The 11,198-nt window shown below is 35.9% G+C and overlaps 1 protein-coding gene across 1 annotated transcript in view; it reads left to right on the plus strand.

The window, feature by feature from the left end:
* Window positions 1-10,561, plus strand: part of brp (ELKS/RAB6-interacting/CAST family member bruchpilot) — an 89,578-nt gene extending 79,017 nt beyond the window's left edge. Inside the window, exons 7-17 of the mRNA XM_077432417.1 lie at window positions 118-1,074; window positions 2,254-2,406; window positions 3,342-3,530; window positions 3,609-3,748; window positions 5,178-5,661; window positions 5,746-5,840; window positions 5,901-7,389; window positions 8,554-8,820; window positions 8,902-9,107; window positions 9,180-9,261; window positions 9,430-10,561. Coding sequence (XP_077288543.1) covers window positions 118-1,074; window positions 2,254-2,406; window positions 3,342-3,530; window positions 3,609-3,748; window positions 5,178-5,661; window positions 5,746-5,840; window positions 5,901-7,389; window positions 8,554-8,820; window positions 8,902-9,107; window positions 9,180-9,261; window positions 9,430-9,465 — 4,098 coding nt within the window. The 3' untranslated portion in view covers window positions 9,466-10,561. The remainder of the gene's footprint in view (window positions 1-117; window positions 1,075-2,253; window positions 2,407-3,341; window positions 3,531-3,608; window positions 3,749-5,177; window positions 5,662-5,745; window positions 5,841-5,900; window positions 7,390-8,553; window positions 8,821-8,901; window positions 9,108-9,179; window positions 9,262-9,429) is intronic.
* Window positions 10,562-11,198: the final 637 nt, after the last annotated feature.

An 11,198-nucleotide genomic window follows, 5' to 3' on the forward strand; every position in this document is an offset into this window, starting at 1 on the left:
ATTAATTTGCTTAATCAAACGTCTTGAAAGGAGAGTGAAATATCCTTCTGTCAATTTTTACTTCACAAAAAACTTTTGTTGTTTGCAGAATATAATCTAAGACGGTTTATTTTTCAGATTGAAAACTTGGAAGATCTTTTAAAAGAAAAAGACAACCAAGTCGACATGGCGAGAGCGAGATTGACTGCGATGCAAGCTCACCATTGTACCTCCGAAGGTGCACTTTCCTCTCTTGAAGAAGCAATAGGCGATAAAGAAAAGCAAATGAACCAATTGAGAGAGCAACGTGACAGAGCCGAGCAAGAAAAGAACGAAGAGCGAGAGCTCCACGAGAGAGAATTGGCTGAATATAAAATGAAGATGCACGCTCTGGAGAGTGAAGTGGAGAAACTTGGCGCTAGGTTGGAGCGAGCTCAAGCCGAGAAAGACAGATTGGAAGCCAAATTGGAAAGTTCACAGTCTGAACTCGGAAAGTCGAAGGCAGAGCTCGATAAGGCGGCCAATGAAGTTGGACGATCTGGAGCCGATTGGGAAGCAGCTAAACAGAGACTCGCCAGATTAGAAATGGAAAACGAACGGTTGAGACACGACTTGGAAAGATCACAAACCACATTTGGAAGGAGTACTTTAACAACATCTCAAGAATTGGATCGCATACAAGAAAAGGCAGATAAGTCGGCTACAGAGTTGAGAAGAGCGCAAGCTGAGCTCCGAGTGACCCAAGCTGACAACGAAAGGGCGCGCTCCGAAGCAGCCGCTCTACAAGAAAAGGTAGAGAAATCCCAAGGAGAAGTGTATAGACTTAAAGCCAGACTGGAGAATGCTCAGGGTGAACAAGAAAGCCTGAGAGAAGAGTACGAGAGGACACAGTCCAACATAGGAAGACTGCACGCGGAAAGGGACAAGGCCGTTAGCGAGCTGGAGAAATCTCGCGAAGAGTTAGAAAGAACCCAGGCGACCCTCGGAAAAGCTCAATTGCAACAAGACAAACTGCAGAACGCGCTAGACAAGACCCAGAGCGAAGTCGACAAAATACAAGAGAAGCTCGACAAGTCCATCGGCGAAGTGAGAAGGGTGAGTAATCTAGTACAAATTATACCAACCAGCCACACAAACTTAAACCGTTCCCCGCTTAATGAATATTTGATTAACTTGCGCCATGCATATTTATATGTATGTATGTTAGTACCTACATATATCTATGTATATATATAGTATTCGGGCGATCAGCTTAAATTGTAACCCTAAAAATCAGGCTCCCTTTTTATTCCTACTCGGTAGCGATAAATCCAAGGAGACCGATCCGCGTCAATCACTTCGGGGTCAGGGAGCGTTTTGAACCCACCAAAACGCTACAAATCGATTTTAACGCAACATCGATCAGTCAATGTGATTTTAAACAGTTTATTCCCAACTCAAAGTCACCTTATAATTGCCTCTAATAGCATTTTATAATTGTTTTGCCGATTCTACATATATGTACTTATCAAATACTAGTATTTTTACCCGACTTCTCTCGGTATTTGTAATATAATATAAACCGCATAAATAGTAAACTTTTTATTAAATTTATTTGAACAGTTTTAATTCATTTAAATTTATTTGAATATTTATATGTTTGTTGACGTCACGAATTTACGAACCAATAATAGTTCAAAGTATCTTTCGAAATTATATATTAGATTTAAAAATCAATTATTCAAATTGCCAATTCAAAGCAATTCTTTTGTCATGTGTATATTATTTCTTCGTAGCAAAATAAGTGATATTTTGTTTTTATTTAAATGTTTCGAATTTCGAATTAAAGAATAATTTCCTTTTCAATGCTAACTAACTATAATACATATACACACAATAATTTTCATGAAAAATCAAATTATACAATAGTAAGAGTTTCATCCATACTTTTACTTAATTATCTATATATAGAGGATTATATTGGTCATTACACTATTTTTTTATGAATTCAAATCCCATTTGACGACAGTAGTTCTAAGTAGTTTCGCAATAGTCCCCAAGTAATTCGATGCCCGAAACACCTGAGAACTTTTACAATTCAAAGGTATTCCGCAGGACTAGAGCGAAATGTCGAAAGGGGAAACTTTTAATACCTCCTACCCGTGTCGGTGAAGTTTCCAGTAAAATTCGAAACTACGAAGCCCTAGTTTCTCGTTGAGGATTAATTAAAATATTAATGATGACTCTTTTGAGTGTGTAATTTTTTATCCTGTGATTATTTTTCGTCCACGTCAGATGCAAATGGAGAAAGAGAAGCAAAACTACGACTTCGACAATGTGCAATCACAATTGGATAAGGCTTTAGGTCAAGCTACCAGAATGCAAAAGGAGAGAGAGACCATACAATTGGAGGCCGATAGACTGAGAGACAAACACGAAAAGGCCCAGGTAATGGAATTTTCCTTTGACGCACCTGTATAAAATACATATCGGCTTTACCTGTAAACTTTCGTGACGCTGCTGAAGTTTTCGCGGAACTTCTCGACTGAAATTTTGTATAATGAAACCCCTTCTAGATCAATATCGAATGCCTACTCCCATTTGAATATTCATAGCGAGCGCGTTTGCGAATCTTCCTTTTAATTTTATTATTTGAATATGAAACAGAAATTCAAAAATATTATACCTATCCAGTAAATATAATATGTAAGTTTATTTTTTAATCGTTTTTCTTTGAAATCTATGAATAATTTATATACATAGACATGTTTTCATTGAAATTCTTCGCCAAATATTTTTGTAACATTTACAATTTTGTTTAATACCCTGAAAAATATGGTAATTCCTGAATAAAGATTTCACCATCCGGTATTAACGAGCACGGCCTGTGTTAATCCGCATTAAAGTCTTCAATTTTCCCTAATCTCGCCTCATAACTTCATCTTTATTTAGCAATTACTTAAATTGCGAAATTTAAAATTGAATTTACCTTAGGCAAGCAAATATGTACATTTAGCTTATTTGGTTGGTGAAACATCATATTATACGCATTTAATGATCGTTTTTCCATTTTTGCTACATAATTCTAAATAAAAAAATTGTAAGTGAAATCTAATCCGAAATCTTATCTGATTGTTTCTAATAATAATTTTGCCTCAATGAATGCTACCACTCAAATTATACTTGAATTCGTGATACATATGTATATCGCATATGCATATATGTATAAATATATGAGTCATGAAAGGGGAAAATACTCGTACCACATATCAAACATTTTCGTATTGCTAATGATCGTTTTTTCCTATTACTAATTTTTTATTTTGGGTACACTTGCCGATTGTATATTTTCATTTCATTAATTATTACGTGTCATGCTTCAGATGTTGATGGCGAGATTGCAGAAAGAGCGAGACACATGTCAGGAAGAAGTTGTGGGTCTGCAGGAAAGGATCGAACTCCAAGCGACTCAAGTTTCGAAAGCGATCAGAGATAAAGACTCCATGACGACAGAATTAGAGGTTATCAAAGAAAGATGGGACAAAGCTCATTCCGTGCATCAGAAACTCACGGTACCAAAATGGATGATTAAATATAGATTATCCCGATTTAAACTCCACTTATCTTATGTTTTCAAACTTTATTTTCAGCTCGAAAGAGACGACGCCATGACCGAAATTGAAATACTCAAAGAGAAACTGGACAAGGCTCTTTACTCGTCACAGAAGTCTTTGGAGGAGAAAGAGTCTGCACACAAAGAATACGAGAAAATGCTTGAAAAGTATGATAGGTATATATGTATTGTTGCCGTCGTCATGTAGTAGGAGTTGATTAATCGTCGTATTTGGTATTATTTATAACTTTTATATTGTATTTTCACGTAATCATGAAAAAAATTCTGTATCAATAGACCTTACATATAATATTTTAACAATTTAAAAACAAATTTTTCATGATTATGTACATATATTTTCTTCCTATAATTAACTATCGTACATTTAAAAGCATGTTTGTTACACAAATACTTTATATGTAAGTCTATAATATATATAATACAATAAGATTTTTTCCTAAATATTGAACTCATTTGTTATATAAAATTACTAAATTATTATTATCCTTCAAAAAATAATAATTTAATTAAAACTTCACTTATTGGATAATCTTTTCTCTGTTTTTTCTTAATTGTCTAAAAATATATGTAGATATCTCATATATGTACATATGTATATAATTTTGGACATTCACAGACAATATCTAAATACATACATACATTCTTGAAAATTTTTTATCCATTTATAGCTACAATTTTTTTATATGAAATTGTCGATTGATTATACATAATATTTTGACAATCCATCATATTGTCTGTAAGTTTTTGTACACTACGTACATATGTGCATTATATGAAAGTATAATATACTTGGAAAAAGTCGATCATAATAGATATAATAAATCAATACCTATACAATAGCGCAATTATAAAGAACAATGCTTATAGACAGTAAATAACAGCTACTAAACCAAACTTAGTATACTTTTGGACGTTATTATTTTAAACAGCAGCATATGTAGATCAGTTGTTAGCATGTAATGCTTTCAATTGTATGGTCACGGGTTCAATCCCTGGCTGTGCTGCTGGCCAGACCTTGGATATGTCACTCCAAGGTCAATCTTTTCCTATCAGAGTTTACCAATTTATCTGATTTTATTGAAACGGTTTCAACAAATTGGCAACCCTGTCCTATTTTTGAGCAAAAATTCGCGTTTACAACGTCTCGAATTCGCTGATTTATAAAATGCTGCAAATTTTTCGATGATGTCGAAAGATGGTTTCATAGATGTCGCGTAAAAATAAAATAAATGGGTGTATACTTGTACAAATAAATAATTAATAATATGCTATATATTGCAATATTTTCTATGAAAAATATAAATGTTAGCGTATTTAAAGCGGAATAATGAGTTGCGATTTTTTTATGACATTTTTATCGCAGTTGTTTAATAATATGTAAAAAGGTATTGTTTTATGATATGCAAAATGAAACACTTTTATATTTTTATGCTGATTACGACTCGACTAATTTACTAAAGTACTCGTGTTAGACTATGAATAAATTTCATTTCAAATTAAATTATTATACAGTACATATAACAATCCAACATGAGAACACAATGGAATGCTTTGAATTGAGAATATATGTAATTTATTTTTTCAGATGCCAAAGCGAGGTTTACCGCATGCAGAGTCGCGCCGAATTAGCCGAAGGTGAACGAGAACGTGCTCTGATCGAAACCGATAAGCAAATAGCGTCTGGAAAAGCAGCAAAGGAAGAATCGAGACGTTTGGTTGAAGAATTGACGAGACTGCAAGATCTCCACGAACGAGCATCACTCCAATTACAGAGAGCACGCGAACACGACGATAAAGCCAAAGAAGACATAGACCGCTTATCTGTCGACGTTGAAATGGTTCGCGAACGATATGAGAAAGCGCAAATCGAGCTTAGACGATTACAGACTGAACGCGAGAAACTTTCAGCTGATAATGAGAGACTTCAGTTCGAATGCGATCGAATTGCGGCGCAGAACGCCAAAGCTCAGGCGTCCAACGACAAAACTCAAGAGGAAATGGCTCGACTGCAAGTCGAGCTCGAGAAGATGTACGACAAGCACGATAAAGTGCAGATTGAACTGCGCAAAGTGCAAGCGGATCTGGACAAGCATCGTATGGAAGCCGAAGCCGCTAAAGAGGAGGCTGGACGATACGCCAACAAGTTCGGAAAGTACCAAGATACTCAGGAGAAAACTAGGGAGGAGCACGAACGGCTCAAAGTGGAGGTGGAGCGACTTCGTGACCGTTTGGACAAGACGCTTGGAGAGCTGGAACGCGCCCGCAAAGCCGAGCAGGAAGCCACACGACTGCGTGCCGATCTGGAGAGGGCTGAGGGCGTCAGAGGTAAATATCAGTTCGAACAGGAGAAGTGGTCAGCGGAAGCAGAAAAAGCTCGAGAAAGGTTCGAAGCTTCGCAGTTGGAAGTGCAGCGATTGCAGAAAGCACGCGAGCAGACAGATTCTCGTGTGCACGAGCTAGCTGCCCAATTAGAACTGTCTAAGACAGAGATTGCTAAAGTTAACGCAGCCCAAGATAAGCAACGCATGGAGTTGGAGAGAGCTCATATTGAGTGTGAAAAAGTTCGCGATAGGCACGAAAAGTTGAAAATGCGTTCTGAACAATTAGAGAAGGACAATGAAAGACTCAAGGCAGACATTCACGAGATCGAACGATTGAAAACTCAAGCAGTTGCCGGTGATAAACTGCGAACTGAGGAAAGACTTGAAATGGAACGGATCCGAGACAAATTGGAGAAGGCTATACAAGCTCGCGATGCTACCGAAATGGAAGCAGGCCGTCTGGCGAAGGAGTTAGAAAAGTCTCAGATGCATTTAGCCAAGTACCAAGAGACAAACGAAACCACTCGCATGGAATACGACAGAATGACGAACGAGCTCGGTAGAATGCACGAGAAATTGGAGAGGACCGCCTTGGAGATGAGGCAGTGCGAGCAGGAGAGAGATATTATGAGAAATGAATTGCAGCAAATAAGGAGAAACACCGAGCAGCAACAGCGTGCTCTTGACCATCGCACCCAAGAGACTCTCGTCAAATTGCAGCAAGAGCTCGCCCAATCGGTCAGAGATCGTGAAAAGATGGCGTCCATAATGGAGAAACGCGATCAGCAGGCGGACGCCATAGAAAAACAGATCGGCAAGTTCGAAGCAGACACAAAGCAACTAACGCTGGAGCGAGATCAATTAGTAAACCAATTAGAAAAGTCACAGGATATGTTGATGAACTTCCAACAAGAGCTCACGCAGTCGGAGCAAGAGCTTCAGCGGCAGCGTGATGAAGTCCGTAAACTTAAAGAGGAACAGAGACGAATGAACCAAGATGCCGAAAGGGGTACCAAATCAGTATTAGAAAATAGAGAGAGGGAAATCGTCAAATTGCAACAACAGATAGCATTGGTACAAAAAGAAAAGGACGCTCAAAAGATGAGAGCCGAGAAGGCTGAGAAACGCTCACAAGAATTGGGCTCACGCGACGGTGAAACCGATCAATGGAGGAAAGCCGCTGAAACGGAGAAATCTAAGGCTATAACTGCAGAAAAGAACTCCATGGAGTTACAGGGACGCGTGCAGAATCTGGAGAAACAGCTGAACGCCCAGCAGCAACAGTTGCAGCAGCAATTGCATCAGATGTCTCTATACCAAAAGTCCGGTGGCATGCAGCAAGGTGATCCCAAAGAAGATCAGAGACTGAGGAAGGAATTGGAAAAGGCGCAGTCGGAGGCGAAAAACGCAACTGTGGAAAGGGAGCGCTTCCAGGCGCAGCTTGAAATGCTCGTGCAAGAGCTGGAGAAGAGCCAGGTCAGTTGGAGGATCGCCCATTGTGTAGCGGGTCTATATGTCTCTTTAGATGGTCAAAAATATCCACTGTCTTGTTTTTTTTATTTGTTCTCTACCAAAAGCCCGGTCACTTCATTTTACAGACATGATGTTGCTTTGTTGTTACATATATTTAAATATTTTTGTACAAAGACTTAGATGGTTAACACTTGAGCAATTATTTTCGAGCATTTTCGTAGCATGCTCTCTCTCTTCTCATTACACCCAAACCTGTCCTTTGGGCATCCTCCAACCTTCCTTTCTGTAGAGTTTACATTCTCGTTATATTCATCATTTTTATTTCTTTTTCAGCACTATGAGTTATATTATTATTTGCCAGATGTCGTCGATGTTGACTCGAGTGTTTTTTGGAACTTTTTTCTGTTAAATCTTCATCAACATTGCTATTCACCCTGTCGTTGAACACAGTGCACGAATGTATCACAATTGACCAAATTGCATACATATATGTAATAAAGCGTTTACACACGACGATTGTGAGGAGTAATGTTTTTGAACTTGTACAATTGTTTATCTATTGCACATGCAAATTGCATTTTTAAATTCTTTCTTATTTTTACTGGATTTGATTGAAAACTCGAAAGCGTTTTCCTTGTTTGTACGTTCGTTCGTGGTGGTGAAGTCAATGGTTTTTTAAATATATTAATATTTGAGGCATTTTTTATTATTATAAACATTTGCTTATAAATATTTTATTTTTAATTTAGCTTTATCAAGTTTATTAATCTTGTGAAATTGTTCTTTTTTATTATTTTTCTTGTAAATTTGTTTTCATTTTTAACCATTTCACTGTGTATTTTTATTGATTTACTGTCGATTCATTTCTTTTAAACTCTGCCGATTCAATTTTTTATTATACTTCAATGAAAAAGTAGTGAAGTGCTTAAAAATGATTTTTTTTTCTAAATTTGCTTTTTGAAGTCTTCAGTGTATTTTGATGCTTAAAATTTTATAATTAAATAAATTTTCCTCTTTTTAAGTATTGTTGAATACTTTAATGTTTAACATTTTTCTCTCTCTTAAATGCTTATGTTTGTTTATGACGTCTATGGTGAATGTAAAAAAAAATGTTTTCACTCGGCTTTTTCAACTTTCAATTGATGAAAACTTTTTGATACAAAACAGCTGGATCTTCTCGAGGCGAACAAGAAACTTCAGACAGCTGGTCAACAGAACGCGAGATCTGGCGACGATACAGCCGCCGCTAGGAAACAACTTCAAGAAGAATTCAAAAAGTTAGAAGACCACAAACGACACACGGACGAACAAAAGAGAAACATAGACAGCAAACGAAAGGAAATAGACGAAAAAGAAAAGGCGTTAACCGAGTTGGACAGACAATTAAAGAAGAGAAAAGAGCATATGGATCAATTAGAAGCTTCACTGAAAAAGGTATACGATTTTGAAATTTCTTCTATTATTACATCAGCCATACACTTGAAACTTTGAATTGATTCTAAAATATAATTACAGGCTGGAGGAAGTGCAGCGGCAGCCGGAGAACTCAACAAAAAATTAACAGATTCACAAAAAGAAGCAGATGCATTAAAACAACAACTGCAACAAGCTAAAGAAGAATGTCAACGATCGTCTACCGAAACGGAGCGACTACTATCACTTGTACAAATGAGTCAAGAAGAACAAAATACCAAAGAAAAACAAATCATGGAAATGCAACAGTATGGCATCGATTTTCATTATTTAATATTTGAATACTAACAGCAAATGTTAATTTTAATTTAACATTTCAGATCAATCAAAGGACTACAAGCAAAACTCAGAAATCAGCAACAAGTCAATGCACAAATGGAAGAGCAAAGAAAGAAAGATGAGGTTAATGTCCACTCTATTATATATGTTATTAAATTTACTAAAATAATAATACACAGTATTCCTTAACTAATGCGATTTCTTTGATCTTCTTTTTCATGCTTAACCACTTTGGATATTGTTCCATACTAACAAATGTGCATGTCTGTATTTATTTTGTTGGATAAAAAGGCTGGTCCGGCTGGATTCCTTAAAAGCTTCTTCTAAATCCTCTTTGCCACAATTGTGGCATCTGTTTCAGTTGCTACTTCTTTTCTATGTACAACTTTGTTGACAATTTTACTTAACAATCGTGTCAATATCAAAAGTGTACAATTGAAACTTTGTTATTATTAATGCTAATGTTCGTGCCGTGTTATCGACTTATTAAATAAAGTTTAATCATAAGTAAATGTAATAATAATAGCACACAAATTATGACATAGTAAACTAACTGTTATTTAAATAAATTAAAAGAAAAATGAATCGTGTTCACCTACGTTAAATATTAATCATTAAATGTGTATCAGAGTAATTGTTAATTTTAGTTAAAGTTTAAAAAAGATGTTTTCGTTTACAATATATAATTAATCAATCAAAGTGTTCCTCGCCTGTAAATCACTTTTATTGTTGATACGAAATCGTTTCAAACATTGTTGTTACTCTGTTGATTTGATTCACTATTGTTTATTTTATAAAATTTAAGCTTGAAGTATTCATTTACTCAGTTACACTTTTCGTTTAATACATATTTTATTTATTGTTTATTTTATTTTCACCAATTTCCTCCCGATTGAAAAACTAAAGATGAACGGATCTGACATCGATATTATCAACACGTGTGAAAATATCAATATTCGCAATGAATCGTCAATAGTAATTAACGAAATGATAGACAAATTAAAAAACATCTCATTCAATCCCACCGACGGAAAGGAAGATGGAAATTTCTGTGAAATGTTGAATATTTTGGACAAATTACAATTTGCGCAGTCAACAACGGATGACATAGACAAAAAAAAACGAAAGATCTCAGACTTGATGGACGAATTGGGCGTGAAAAATTCCAAAATAATGGAACAACAAAACTGCATTCACATTTTTGAATCGGCATTGAGAGAGAACAGCAACATTGCCGAACTGGAACAACTACTCGCCGTCATCAAAAGCAAAGATGATAGAGTCAGCGAACTGGAACAATTGTTAAACGCATCGAACATCGATTACGACGCTGACAAATCGAAAGACGACAGGATTTTAGAACTGGAAGAAGCGTTGAAAGAGTCCGTCCTGATCGCTGCCGAACGAGAGAAGATATTTTACGAGGAAGAAAAAGAACGCTTAAAAATGGTTGAAAGGGTATGCTATTTACAATTATTATTTATATTATATTATATTCATTCCTTTGATTTACATTCAAATGTAATTTTTAAGATGTACAAGTTAGAGCAACGCCTTCTTTCACTGCAAAGTGCAAATGCGTTACGTTGTGACACTTGTCGTCCTTTACTAACAAGGATCAAACATCTGGAAAAGAAATTGAAACAGTCATCAATCTACAGACGAGAGCAGTTACAAGATCTTTGTCGAATGAAGTATGCGATTATATATGTATTTAAAAAAATTATAACTAAACGCTATTATTGTTAAATTTGAACTATCAACAAAATATATAGTAGTATATGAAAACATTTTTCATCGTGGTATTAATATTACTAATGTAACTTTATAATATTTCAGAAGGGAAGCTCTCGAAGCAGGAATCAGTGAAAAAGACGCCCATCTAGCTCTATTAGAAATGTCAGGCATCAAAAACGCAAAACAAGCCGATGACTGTGAAGGTCTACGCAAGGATAAGGCACGATTGATGGAAAAACTTCGGATAGAGGTTGAAAATTACTTCTTCATATATATGTATTATATGTATATTAATATAAAAACTTATTCCTAAATCATCATAT

The sequence above is a fragment of the Arctopsyche grandis genome, chromosome 6, assembly GCF_051622035.1.
Source record: "Arctopsyche grandis isolate Sample6627 chromosome 6, ASM5162203v2, whole genome shotgun sequence".
Classification (NCBI taxonomy): Eukaryota; Metazoa; Arthropoda; class Insecta; order Trichoptera; family Hydropsychidae; genus Arctopsyche; species Arctopsyche grandis.